This window comes from Giraffa tippelskirchi, chromosome 5 (genome assembly GCF_054371585.1).
Source record: "Giraffa tippelskirchi isolate mGirTip1 chromosome 5, T2T-mGirTip1v1.2.pri, whole genome shotgun sequence".
Taxonomy (NCBI): domain Eukaryota; kingdom Metazoa; phylum Chordata; class Mammalia; order Artiodactyla; family Giraffidae; genus Giraffa; species Giraffa tippelskirchi.
Window position 1 is genome coordinate 90,238,586 of NC_137279.1, and position 14,600 is coordinate 90,253,185.

At 38.1% G+C, this 14,600-nt stretch overlaps 1 protein-coding gene across 1 annotated transcript in view; it reads left to right on the forward strand.

Annotated features, from left to right (window-relative positions):
• Positions 1-3,762: 3,762 nt before the first annotated feature.
• SPTA1 (spectrin alpha, erythrocytic 1) overlaps positions 3,763-14,600 on the forward strand; it is a 67,819-nt gene continuing 56,981 nt past the window's right edge. Inside the window, exons 1-7 of the mRNA XM_081485759.1 lie at positions 3,763-3,999; positions 5,078-5,203; positions 6,810-6,950; positions 7,966-8,112; positions 9,913-10,046; positions 10,888-11,032; positions 13,621-13,775. Of these exons, the coding sequence (XP_081341885.1) occupies positions 3,763-3,999; positions 5,078-5,203; positions 6,810-6,950; positions 7,966-8,112; positions 9,913-10,046; positions 10,888-11,032; positions 13,621-13,775 (1,085 nt within the window). The remainder of the gene's footprint in view (positions 4,000-5,077; positions 5,204-6,809; positions 6,951-7,965; positions 8,113-9,912; positions 10,047-10,887; positions 11,033-13,620; positions 13,776-14,600) is intronic.

Here is a 14,600-nt window from a genome sequence, read left to right on the forward strand (position 1 = left end):
CACTGTAAAGAGGTCTTTCTTTTTTTTTTTTTTTTGAATGACAATATTTAATATTTTAAATTTAGAAGACAAACTTTGGAGGTTTCTTGAAATGAGAACTCACTCTAGAAAACCAAAAATAAAGTCTTAAAAGTAAAATAATGATGGCCTCTATTCCACAGGAAAACATTTTTTACATTAAAATTACTGGATTTTTCCTTGTTGTTAAATGAGTCGAGAAAATTGAACTCTAAAATTCCACAGTAAGCATGTGAATTTTAGTGTTGCAAATTGGGGACACTTTAGAATTTGGGGATATAAAGCACCTCTTGCAGGTTCTGAGTCCAGGAAATGAAGATCTGATAACTGAGAAGAGACTCAGGAAAGCTGGGCAGTGCTGATTAAATGAGTGTGAGAAGTACAGTTCTGCCCAGAGCTGATAACCGTGATCAAATACAGCAGTTCTCAAAAGTACTCCCACCCTGTAAAATTGACTATAAGACTTCTCTTTAATGAAGCTGCCTGTAATGAACTTAGTTTTCTCTGTAATCTCTCAGCACTCATTTATATAAAGGGCTACATACAATTTTAAAGATTGAACATGATTCTTAACCTCCACAATGTCTTCCGTACATTCTTTACCTGAGTCTCCTGTACTCAGGGCCTTTATGTTGTCAGTGCCAATAACCATTCTTGGAAAAATTTAATAGTGGCAAGAAGGTCAGAGGCCCAATATTAAGCTACCAGGGTTCAAAATTTTCTCATCATGCCCTTCCATCAATCTGAAGGAAACATCCTGATGCTTGTACTAATACATTCCCTAAGATTTGTGTTCATGCCTTTAGCACCCAAATTTGACTTTTATATAATGAAACTATATGAAAAAGTAAAGTTAATAGTATACTTTCAAGAAGAGAATTTAAAGCTCTCCCAGTTTCTTTAGGTAAGATGATCCAGGGTGAAGGGAAACTAGAAATGTAGAACCTTGGTCTTCCCTAGTAGACCATGAATACTATATTATTCAAGTTGGATCTACAGTGGAATGATGTTTGACATGGATAGACCCACTATTTTTAGGATCTGAAGCCATCCCAATCTTTTCTTTTGATATGTTTGCTTCATTTCTTAAAAGTTGTATAAAAGAACTATGTGTTTGGAGGATTTCTGCTTTCTATTCTCTTCATTAAACATAATACATAGAATAAATAGTATGACTTTATCCCAAAGTTTAGAACTTTGCTCCATTTTTAGATATTTTATGGCTTCATTAGTTTGTCAAATGTTGTTGTTCAGTCGCTCAGTCATGTCTGACTCTTTGAAATCCCATATACTGCAACACACCAGGCCTCCCTGTCCTTCACTATGTCCCAGAGTTTGCTCAAACTCATGTCCACTGAGTCAATGATACCATCCAACCATCTCATCCTCTGTTACCCCCTTCTCCTCTTACCCTCAATCTTTCCCAGCATCAGGGTCTTTTGCAATGAGTCAGCTGTTTGCATCAGGTGGCCAGAGTATTGACGCTTTAGCTTCAGAATCAGCCCTTCCAATGAATATTCAGGGTTGATTTCCTTTGGATTGACTGGTTGGATCTCCTTGCAGTCCAAGGGACTCTCAGGAGTCTTCTCCAGCACCACAGTTTGAAAACATTGATTTTTCAGCACTCAGCCTTCTTTATGGTCCAACTCTCACATCTATACATGACTACTGGAAAAACAAACAAACAAAAAAACAAACATAGCTTTGACTATACAGACCTTTGTTGACAAAGTGATGAGGTATCCTAATTTTTGTTTCACAAAATGCAAATAAGCAAGCATATATCTTACTTCCTTTGTTCCTTTTATTTAAATGATTAAGGGTAAGGTTAAATCAGATTTTTAAAAACCCAATCTGTGAGACCAGGAATAAAAGTTTCTCCCTATTTTAACAAAGTCTCTATAGTAAGAATTAGGATGCCTTGTTGCTTAAAGACTTAAAAATCTGCAGCTGAGTTTTAATGGAGTTGGTGATTTGTATTTCTGAGAGACAGGCTGGAACAAGAACCTATGTATGCCTTGAGTTCTTGTAATTCTGTACAGAGTATGAAGAATGGGCAACCCAGAATTCCTTCCTGATTTATAATTCTCAGATGTAAAATTTAAAGCTAATTGAAGAAACAAAACATAATCTTAACACATTGTCCTATGTTACATCTGTAACGGTTTTTTTTTTTTTCTAAATTTTCATCTAAGAATTTTGCTTTCATTTTTTTTTATATCAAGTCTTGTTGAAGACCTTTGACAGCCACAGTCCCCTCAAAGCGCTGAGTCACCCAGCATCTGTGAAAGTTAGCAGCTACCTCAGCTCAATCTGTCTCCTGAAGATAGGGTAAATTGTAGTTGGCGGGATTCTGGCCCAAGCAAGAGGCTTTTTTTTTTCTTTGTCTTGCCACATATGTAACGTTTCTCTCATCTCTAAGTTAGACTAAACAATTACATGTGAATTGTTTCTCTTTCTTTCTCTCTCTTTTGGATACATTTTATTTTGGCAGGTTCTTGATCTTTAGGAAGAGCATAACACTTTCCAAAGGAAACGGTGAGTACAGAATTCTTTACCAGATAATTTGTCACCAATATAATTAGGAAAGCTGTCTCCTTTGAACTTTCTGTGCTATCTTTGACAGGATCAGCAAGAATAGTTTCTTGATTCTTAAGAAGTAAAGAAGCTTAATTTTAATTCTCTTTTTTATGAATGTATCACTTTAAACTGATCTTGAGCTTATGACTATACAGCACCAAAATCCAGCAATGACCTGTTCACACAGGTTCACATGGGGAACAACCTGATAACTTGCAGCAAAATAACACACAATAAATGTTTGAGTCTCCCTAGAAGGATTTAATTTTGTAACCAAACTAGTAAAGGCCATCCACAGAATAACAATTACATGTAGAAGGAGACTAAAGTCTAAATTTTATATTGAATGTTTTCAGTGAGGTAAACTAGGAAAAACGGTGCTTATATCCAGATAAATCAAGGTGTATCCTATGGAGATTTTGCTGGATGTTGTCACAAATAAATTGGATCCCACTATTATTGGAAAATAATACGTGATGTTATTTGATAATACAATGTTTTATATTGCAAAAGTCAATTACCAAGATGCTAATAATTTGAAATTTGTGGTAATTAGATTGTAAATGTGCTAAATTTTTTATTTGTAATGTTTATGAATAAAGAAAATGAAAAAGTAAATAATAGTTATATTTTTACATAAATTTGTTTTGGACTTTGGGGTATATCATTTGTCAAAATTAATTGCAAGCCATTTTTATTTATTCATTAAATTAGGTTTGTCATGATCAGTACATGTTAACACATTTTAAGCTTTTGAAAGCAGTAAAATTGCATTTCTTTTTATGCATCTGAAAATGTGATTTTGCTAATTTAAACTTGTTTTCAATTAGTCTAATAATATATGTTATAGAACTTCATTGTTAATTAAGTTTATTAATATGGGCAGATGTTTATGTAAAAAGTTGGAAAAGTATTCTGAATGATCAAGAATTATTAGCCTAAGTTGTAGCTGTATATGGTTAAAATTATATAAATGTACTACAGCCTTTCTAAAAAGAGACTTTTATAGGTATAAAGATATCTGACTGTAAGTCCAACATGAGTAAATGCCTTGAGACATTTAAAAAGACAGAATATTAGAGAGAGAGAGAGAGAAAAGGAAAAAAACAGTTTACTAGAGGCTTGAGAACCAGCAATAAGTAGAAACTTTTTAACTTGCAGGCTATGGAGAGTGATGGGCCAAAGGTGCTGGAAACAGCAGAAGAGATCCAGGAGAGGCGTCAGGAGGTGTTGACTCGGTACCAGAGGTTCAAGGAACGGGTTGCTGAGAGGGGTCAGAAACTTGAAGATTCCTATCACTACCAGGTTTTCATACGAGATGCAGATGACCATCAGAAATGGATCATGGAGAAAATCAAGATTGCAAGCGATAAAAGCTATGAAGACCCAACGAACATACAGGTTCTTCAGTTTCACTGACTTCCCTGGAGTAGACTCTAAATTCTCTAGGAAGGGAAACATTTTTATAATGTATGTACATTTGGTAAACTCTAGAGGGATGCTGTTAATAGAAAGATTAGACCTTGGGAACTGTAATTCTGTCTCTAAATAGCCCATGTCTTCAACTCCTTAAGCCTCAAAGTCTTATTTACACAGGAAACTCATTCTAGATAATACTTTATAAATGTAATATTGCTCTGAACTTAAACCATGGGCAAAACACTGAGAATTCAAAGAATTTATGATGTACTATGGAATTTCAATGTTTGTGACATTAAGGATGGAATTGAAGTAAAGAGACATCAGTACTTCTGAACCAACTTCTCTTTGCTCTCCTCAGAAAGATATGATTTAACCAGGGTTTTTCCCAGTTGGCTGTTCATGACTCTTGTTTAGTCCAAATGAGAGGTCTCAGATAGAGAGGTTTGGTGGAAGCTCCCCCTACTACTTGTATTACAGAATAAGGCATAGTTAGGATCAGAAGAAAGGCTGGTATGCCTAAAATGGGCAATGGATATAAGGAAGGAAGCACCTAGAACAAGAACAAAGTGTTACCTACTAAATGGATCAATTTATATATGACAACAAGAGTATAATTTGGCATGCAAATACTTCCCAATTAAAATAAAAAACACTGTTGTCATGATCATTTTCCTCATTGTTCACTACTTTCAGTAGGATTTAGTTCCTCTTTTCATAAAAGGAAAAATTCTGTTACATTATTTCATTTCCACAGAAGGCAATTAAGACTTTAACATAATATTTATTGGAAATTTCCCAAAGGAAGTAAGGACTGAAAAAACCTTCTTCTGTGGTCCTGGACATTGGATCTGGGATCTTTGAAAACCCTTATGCGATGATTCTGCCACAACCACTTCTTTTAGGATAGGACTCCTCTAGCTATGGTCGTTGGTTATCATTTAATCTACGTTGGGAAACTGGTAGTTCTGTCTGCAAGAAAGTAGAGGAAAAAAAAACTATTTTATGGTCCAGGAGACCAGGCTCCCTTAAGCCATAAACTCTGATTTCTAATCTTCAGGGGAAATATCAGAAGCATGAATTGTTTGAAGCAGAGGTGCAAGCAAAATCAAGGGTCCTTCCTGATCTGGAAGAAACCAGGGAAACCCGATTTCCTGAGGGCCATTTTGCCCATGAGGACATCAAGGTAAATATATGGTAGGGCTCTGTGAAAGATGCTTCTAATTGTTGATTATGTTATCAGAGTTTTCATTGATTACAACAGGTGTAAACCTTGATACAACTGACTTGGAACCATGGTTCTGCCTCTTATATTTTACTTGGATTGTGGAAGGAAAAAATGATGGGATGTACTAGTGTTCCTAGGAATGGGGAGAAGAGGTATGGCACAAAGCTCTCATTGAATAGTGTCACCTTCCTCCTTATGCCATCACAGGATGGGTTGGCTCAAGATCAAACCCACTTCAACCCAGATGAATTGGCTTTCCCAAATGTCCTTTCTGACTAATTCTTCTAAGCTCGGAGTTAGTGCTTAAAGTTGGTGCTTAAACTCTCTAAACAAGGGATGCTCTTTCTTTGAACCTTCTCTGAAATCCTTCTCCCTTTGTCTATGATGCCTCTTTCTCTTCAGAGCTTACATGCTATGACTACCATTGTAGTTCTCCAAGCCTTTGAACCCTGAAGATCGAAGAGCACCACCACCATGGAATCCATTATTAATTTATCAGCTTTTTTCTGAGTTAATTCATATAGTCTCCTAAAATGTTTGTGTTGATAGAGTCAGTTCAGGTTCTTTTTGTATCAAGTGAAATATTTTTTACTGTTTAACTGTTTCTAAAATTGTCAAAAGAAATGCGTGTTACATATTTATAAGCTGGGGCTGTTTTTCCATATCTAGCATACAAATTCTAGTTCCTTCTACTGTCAACAAAACATGGTCAGGCGATACAGACTTTAACATGAATAAACCTTATTAGAAAGAAGATTCTGTAACAAGAATAACTCAAAATTTACCTGTTATTAAATAAAAATGATTTGGTCAAATTGCACAAAAACCAGTCCCTTACATTAATTAAAACAGTTGAGTAATATCTGAAACATCTTCACATCTATCAGAATTACTGAGATTATAGTGATCCTGTAGCACTGCAGGATCCATAGATAAATGTGATCTATATGCTACATGTTACCTTAGACTCATGAAGTAGTTGAAAAATACAAGATTCTTGAAGACATAACATAAATGATACCTTCAATTTTACTATATATGTAAAACCTGGTCTTCTAAGCTAACCTAGCATTAGAGCGCTCAACTATATAGTCTCTCAAGTTCTGTTATTGCTTTGGTGACCCTATTTCCTTTGTAAGTCAGAAAAACTTGTAGCTCTTATCCCTTCTGACAAACAGTCCATGCCAAATTTTTTCTGTGCCTTTGTCAGTACTTTGAACACCCTCTCTGTATCTTCTGCCTATCAAAATTCCATCTATCCCTCAAGGTCCAATTCAAATGAGCACCTTTTTTAAAATGAATTTTTATTCCATCCTGTCTTATCGTTTGTAATCATTTCATCCTCTAAAATCCCCAAATGTTATTATTTATTTTTCTTTATGGAAGATCATATGATTTAATGGCTATTCCCATACATGCCTCTTTTAAATATTTTTGAGCAATTAATGCATGAGTTAATGGGACGAAGGATTTTTATCCAGATCCCTCTCTGCACAGGTCTCTGAGTCTATTTCTGCTGCTCCACAGCAGGTAATGTGCCTGAGTGGTTTTACTTCTCCCAAAGGGCCTTCTGAAGGAACTGAACAACCTGTGGGACCTGCTGCTGGAGCTGACCCGGGAGAAGGGTGCCCTGCTGCTGCGGGCCCTGAAACTCCAACAGTACTTCCAGGAGTGTGCTGACATCTTGGAGTGGATTGGAGACAAGGTATAGGACCAAACAGCCTGTATATTGGATTTTCCATCTCTCTGGCCCAGATATCAAATAGCAATTTAATGTGGACTTCCCTGGTGGCTCAGATGGTAAAAATCCACCTGCAATGCAAGAGACCTGGGTTCTATCCCTGGGTTGGGAAGATTCCCTGGAAGAGGGGATGGCTACCCACTCCAGTATTCTTGTCTGGAGAATTCCACGGACAGAGGAGCCTGGCAGGCTACAGTCCCTGGGGTCGCAAGAAGTGACATGCGATGCAACTGAGAGACTTTCACTTTCACTTTTTTTAAAGCAGTCAGGGTATCTGTTCCTGGTCTTAGTTCCTTGGAAGAGAGAGGAATGTTAGCAAAGATTTAGAGGTATTCTGGAAGTAGGCAACATTATAGGAGGATAAGTCTAAATGTATGAATCTGAACATGAAGAAGGCAAGACGTATAAAAAAATGTGTACTGAAAGATCATCTGGGATTGCCCCCCTTCTACCTTCCATGAGCTTTCACTCCTTCCAGATTTTCAGTACTACTCTGGGTCCAACCGAGAGAATTGCCAGTTTTTCCCTTCATCCTTTGTCTCTTAGTACCTATAACTAGAGAGGTTTCTATCTTCTATTACTTGAAGAATAACCCTATGGTTAGGATGGAAAATTTACACAGGCAAGCATTCAGCACAATACTTTTGTAAATACTCAGTATGTTGAATTGATCAGAACCAGGATGAATTTACTTTTTATGTTCCAAACCACAAAAAGGTTCTTCCAGGGGCATTTGCTGACAATGTCTCTGGTCTTCCCAAAGAATTACCCCAAAGACCACTGTCCCCTGAGTCACAGTGCCACATCAGGAAATATACCCTTGCTCTGACTCTTTCTTGAAGGAGTTCTCCCAGGTTCAACCAGTATCTCCTTCTGAGTTATCCTGGGAATGTAAATGTAAGCAAGGGTTTGGGGCATTTGACTTGTGGGAATCCCTAAATATTTGCCAGTAACCTAATAGACCCTTCTGTGGCTACAGGAGGCTCTGGTGACATCAGTGGAGTTGGGTGAGGACTGGGAGCGCACAGAGGTTCTGCATAAGAAGTTTGAAGAGTTCCAAGCAGATCTGGCAGTTCGAAAGGAGAGAGTGAATGAAGTGAACCGATATGCCAATGAGTGTGCAGAGGTGAGGTGGGGAATAACAGAGCCAATCCAGGGAAAGGGTTCTGATCTTCAAGAAGATTGCCTGGCCATTTGTGGAAGGGGCAAGAAAGATACATAGGGCATTGTGAGAAAACAGAGGTATGCCTGTCCCTGGAGTAATACGCCCAGAGCAGCTTTCTCTCATTTCTGAATTTATCCCTTGCCAGTCTACAGAAATAGAGGTGTGAGTGAGTGAGTGTACATGGGTTTATGTAAAGAAATTCAGTCCACAATGAGGTTACTCTTGCACTGTGCAGTACATTGATTTCTCAAGTTTATGAAGCACCAGAGTAAAGTGGCAAAGAATATAAAATAATGGTGGCTTCTCATAATATATATGATATCATTAAACAAATTTTTCTGTGCTTTGAGGGGGAAGGAAAAAGAGGTAGATTTACATTCATTTACTTAAGAAAGTGCTTAAATAAGCCTTTAATTTCTGAGCCACAAATACTCAGTGTGTGACTAAATACCCTTAACATGTAAGAACTGGGAAATCAGTCTGATTTTATATGTATGTGAAGGAATTGAACAGAAACTGCAATAGCTGGCTATCATGCTTTTCCATTTAAAGTTTTATTATCACTGCAACCTATATAATGGGAATGATATTTATGTGTAAATAGAACCAAGATTTCAGGATTAATGGGTACTTGAGTAGGGAAAATAAACTATTTCTCAATTTTTTCCAGGCATCATTTCCAACAGTCCCTAAATTTCTCCCTCTAACATGACTGAATTTTTCTTATTGTGCAGATTTTTTTTTAGTTATCTGTTACTATCTACCAAACTACTACAAAACTTAAAACAGAAAACATCTTATTTTTTCATGGTTGAGTCAGATTCACTGATTCAGCTGCTCAGCTGGGCCATTTTGATCTCACCTGATATTCTTAAGTAACTGCAGTTATGTAGTGACTCATTTGGTGTACAGGATCTAAAACAACCTTCCTTCCATGTCTAAGAATTTGGCAAGGATAGTGCAGGCTTTCTCCATATGCCCTCTCATCTTTCAGTAGATCATACTTTTTAATGTGTTCCAAGAAGATAAGAACTGAAGCTGAAAGACCTCTTGAGGCCTAAGTACTGGGGCTTATAAAATATTATTTCTACTTGTAAACAAGGAAGGAGAAGAAAATTCTGTCTGAAGAGGCTGCAAAATAGAAATGGAAATAGGAATAAACAGGGATAGGAGGGGGTAGGGAGACCTGGTATATGGGAACTACTCAAAATTGCCAAGTATCAAAATGAGCTGATGCTGCTAGCTTTATCTGATAAACATAAATCTCATTGCTTCAGATAGTCTGCAAAACTATATGAACTTTTCTGCAAAATTAAATTTATCTGCATGTCTGTCTAGTTCTGGAAAGAGGGAAATAGCTCGAACTATATTCTCAAAGGTGCCAGGGCCCCAAAAGAGCCAAAACTCACAGTATTAGAGTTTTGAAAAAGAAAGTCAGATTTCACAGAAGGAATTTTCTCTTCCTTGGTTTCCAGGATCTTGAGGGAAGCTAGCAGCCATCAACATGATGGAGCTCTGAAAATAATGAGGTTGGGCAACCTATGTTAGTAGACTAGTCTTGAGCTGTGGGCAGAAGATACAACATCTGGTAGTTTGGTTTTCTAGATTTTGGTGATCAAGTAAAAGGGACCAGGGCTATGGTGAAGTACAGTATCTGGCTAAATGGCTATCCTCCACTTCTGACAAAGTATGGACCAGTGTGAAATAAGAAGCGTTTAAATGTTTTTTCTGCATTAGTCCAACACTGACTTACTGCCACAGGGAAAGCATCCTGAGCTGCCCTCGATTCAGTCAAAGCAGAAGGAGGTGAATGCAGCGTGGGAGCGTCTCCATGGTCTGGCTCTCCAACGACGGAAAATGCTGTCCAGTGCTGTAGACCTCCAGAGATTCAAAAGGTAGGAATCTGGCCCCTGAATTGTAGGAAACTACAATAGCACCAGGCTGGGTATTTTGGTTAGCCTCTGTCTACTGTTAGCAATTAGCGGCCAATACTTTGAATCAAAGAAAAGCACGTGCTTGCCTTTAAGACAACAAGGGATAGAATAGTTAAAATTGTGATCAAGTCAATAGCCAAGTATGTGTTAAATGGAACTTAAAGTAATAAAATTAGCACTAGTGAATTAGTGATGGAAGTTCTGCAGGGGCAAAAGCAGAAAGAGAATGGAGGGTGAGGTTGGGAAGAAGGGCATTTGTGAAGAGCTAACCTAGAAGTATATTTGGAGGCTCAGTTGACAGGATGCCCAGGTCTCTACATCTCAAAACCTTTGAAGTAGGAACTCTTTAAAAATCTTTGTGCATTTATTCTATTTTTGGCTGTACTGGGTTTTGGTTGTTGACGGGCTTTCTCTAGCTGAGGTGAGCCTGGGTTTACTTTTCAGTGTGGTGGAAGGGATTCTCATAGTGGTGGCTTCTCTTGTTGTGAAGCATGGACTCTAGGTGCATGAGCTTCAGTAGTTGTGGTGCACGGGCCTAGTTGCCTCTTTGCATATGGGATCTTCCCGGACCAGGGATCGAGCCCACGTCCCCTGCATTGACAGGTGGATTGGCTAAGAATCCTCTTAACCAATGGATCACCAGGGAAGCCCCAAAACAGGAATTCTTTATGCTATTTTTTGCTGGTGTGTGGGAAGATAGGATAATTCCTGACAGGGTGAGTGAAGCTGGTCCTGCTGGGTGCTGTTTGCACTGGAATGCTTGCCTTCTTCCTTTGCTGGAGCTCATGGGGATGTCTGGCAGGGATGTGACTGAAGCCATCCAGTGGATTAAGGAGAAGGAGGCTCAAGTCACATCTGAGGACTATGGCAAAGACCTTGTGAGCTCTGAGGCACTGTTTCACAGTCACAAGACGCTTGAGAGGAACCTTGCAGTCATGAACGACAAGGTAAGCCTGTGGGATAAAGAGCTAACGTCCTTGAGTTAGAAGAGCCAAATGATGTTCACCTTGTCTCCATAAGTAAGTGAAGTCGCTCAGTCGTGTCCGACTGTTTGCGATCCTATGGACTGTAGCCTACCAGGCTCCTCTGTCCATGGGATTTTCCAGTCAAGAATACTGGAGTGGGTTGCCATTTCCTTCTCCACTTGTCTCCATAGAACACAGTAAATTCATTATTTCAGTGAAGGTGAAATTTTGTGCCACCTGAATATACCTCTTTATTCTAGTTTATAACTTGTACATGATTCTTGGATATCTAGTATTTTATTTAAATTATTTTTATTTATATGCACATATATATTATATGTATATGCTTATGCCTTTTGCAATATATTTCATAATTTAAAACCAAAATAGATAGCTTCATGAATGGTTTCCTACCTAACTATATCTTCTCCCGTTGGAGATGAACCTTGTTTTTTTTTGTCCTTTACTCAGTAGAAAAGGGAGAAAATTTCTTCTTCTCCTTTTATAATAAACATAGACACTAAAACACTCTACTCAACTCACCTTTGGGTTTTCTTCTGGAAGCTGAAAGACCTCAATTCCTGTACCTACGGTAGGCATAGTCACACTAGAACTTGGAGTAAGCCTATATTCTTGAATGCTTCCCATTCTTACTTCTTCCCCTCACAACTTTAACCATAATTTAAACTAATTACTCCTCAGCTTTTACAGTGGAGTCAGCCCACAAGAAGATCCCTAGTTGCTATGCTTTAATCATAGTTCTATCCCTTGGTCCAGTTTCTGAAAAATATTTCACCAGTCTACTTCTTTTTTTCTTCCTCATTTTCCCCCCTTTTATCTTTTCTAATTATGAGTGATAAAATACCATGACTTAATGAATAATAGTAATGAAATCTCATCTTAGACAACACCTGATTATAATTCAGTATAGCAGAAGGACTAATGGTAACATGGAATTTTCTCTAGTAACCCTGCTCTTCAGGAATTGTGTTCAAAATGGCCTGGTATTACTGAAATTTTCTTGGCCAAAATTTTCCTTAGCAGAAATATCTTTCTGATTCCTATGGTAATGTTTATGAAAACAGTATAAAGGGTAATGAAGGAGTGATATACGTCCAAATATTGCTTCTGATACTGATTCATTAAATGAACTTGGGCAGATAAAATACTTAGCCTCTCAGTTTTCACACACAAGGGGAACAAGAATAGTTTCTGCCTCATAGTCTTATTAAAGGGAGACTATAAAACAAGAAAACACACGTGACATACTTAGCCCAACAAGAGACAAAAAGCAGTCGGTAAATTATTATTGTTAACATAGTTACATGAATATATTAATATAGATATATCCATATAAATGCACTGATATGTTATTCTTACTCATATAATTATTATGTTACATCCCTCCCATAAAACTTTGTCAGGAGGATCAGAATACTTGGATTTCCTACTGAGTTTCTTTTTTCCTTTTTTAAAAATTATATATTAAGTTTGAGATACTCCAGTACTCTTGCCTGGAAAATCCCATGGATGGAGGAGCCTGGTAGGCTACAGTCCATGGGGTCGCTAAGAATTGGACATGACTGAGCGACTGCACTTTCACTTTTCCCTTTCATGCCCTGGAGAAGGAAATGGCAACCCACTCCAGCGTTCTTGCCTGGAGAATCCCAGGGACGGCAGAGCCTGGTGGGCTGCCATCTATGGGGTCGCACAGAGTCAGATATGACCAAAGCAACTTAGCAGTAGCAGTACAGCATTATCATTCAGTTCAGTCACTCAGTTGTACCTGACTCTTTGCGACCCCATGAACCACAGCATGCCAGGCCTCCCTGTCCATCACCAACTCCTGGAGTCTACCCAAACCCATGTCCATTAAGTCAGTAATGCCATCCAACCATCTCATCCTCTGTCCTCCCCTTCTTCTCCTGCCCTCAATCTTTCCCAGCATCAAGGTCTTTTCAAATGAGTCAACACTTCACAACAGATGGTCAAAGTACTGGTGTTTCAGCTTCAACATCAGTCCTACCAATGAACACCCAGGACTGATCTCCTTTAGAATGGACTGGTTGGATCTCCTTGCAGTCCAAGGGACTCTCAAGAGTCTTCTACAACACCACAGTTCAAAAACATCAATTCTTCGGCACTCAGCTTTCTTTATAGTCCAACTCTCACATCCATACATGACCACTGGAAAAACCGTAGCCTTGACTAGACAGGCCTTTGTTGGCAAAGTAATGTCTCTGCTTTTTAATATGCTATCTAGGTTGGTCATAACTTTCCTTCCAAGGAGTAAGCATCTTTTAATTTCATGGTTGCAATCACCATCTGCAGTGATTTTGGAGCCCAGAAAAATAAAGTCAGCCACTGTTTCCACTGTTTCCTCATCTATTTGCCATGAAGTGATGGGACCAGATGCCATGATCTTAGTTTTCTGAATGTTGAGCTTTAAGCCAACTTTTTCACTCTCCTGTTTCACTTTAATCAAGACATATGTATATACTATAAAGTCACTGTCTAGCACCATACTGTTGACCCACCTTCACATACTAGGTTTCTTTTTCATCCCAAAGGTGAAGGAGTTATGTGCCAAAGCAGACAAGTTGAAGCTTTCCCATCCTTCAGATGCAGCTGAAATCCAGCAGATGAAAGAGGATCTGGTCTCCAACTGGGAACATATTCGCAACTTGGCTACCAGCAGATATGAAAAGCTGCAGGCTTCTTATTCGTGAGAAAGCCTTCTTTTCTATTATGTTAACTACCTCTACAGGGTCAAAGTGCAATATTAAAATAGAAATAAAAGAGTAAAAGGAATAAAATAATGAATGATCCAGTCTCCTGCCTGCTCAGTAGAGGCAAAAGAAATTTTAATTTTCCAGAAGTCCTTTGCAGGATGATATAATCCTCAGAATGACATCTCCTTTCACCTATACCCTTTCTGTCTTCCTCTGTTTGTATAGTTATAAGAAGCTATGAAGTGGCCCATGAAGCTGAAAAAGTAATTGAAGAAATAGGTCAAAATCCTGGCCTTAGTTAAGGAATTGGAATTAATTTTCAAGCTGAAGAACAGAAAATAAATCTAGAATTGTTTCCTGAATGTAGGCCAGCTTATTAATAAAAAAGAAAAAAAAGACTTGGACATCATTTCTGTACTTAATTTTTATGATTAGTTTTTAAATCACCAGAAAACAGAATTTATCTTATTGATGTGATTGAAAATTAAACGGTGATGCTTTGATTTTTTGAATAGGTAATTTTGGGGGGGACTTTTGTTTTCACTGATATGGTAAAGAGTGAATTAAGATACATGAGGGCTCCTAATCCTAACTCTAGCTGCCCCTTGTCATAAGGTGCTTCCTGCTGTTGATGTTATGTGATTATTTATTGGCCTCATAGTACTTTACCAAATAGTACTTTACTTCAAGTGTTTCTGGAGTGTGACTGTGATGTTGGAGATGTCATGCCCAAGTGCTTCATCACACAAAGACACATTCACCCTAGGAATATACAATCTAGAGTGAAGGATTTATAGCCAGCATTGCTAAAGGAATAG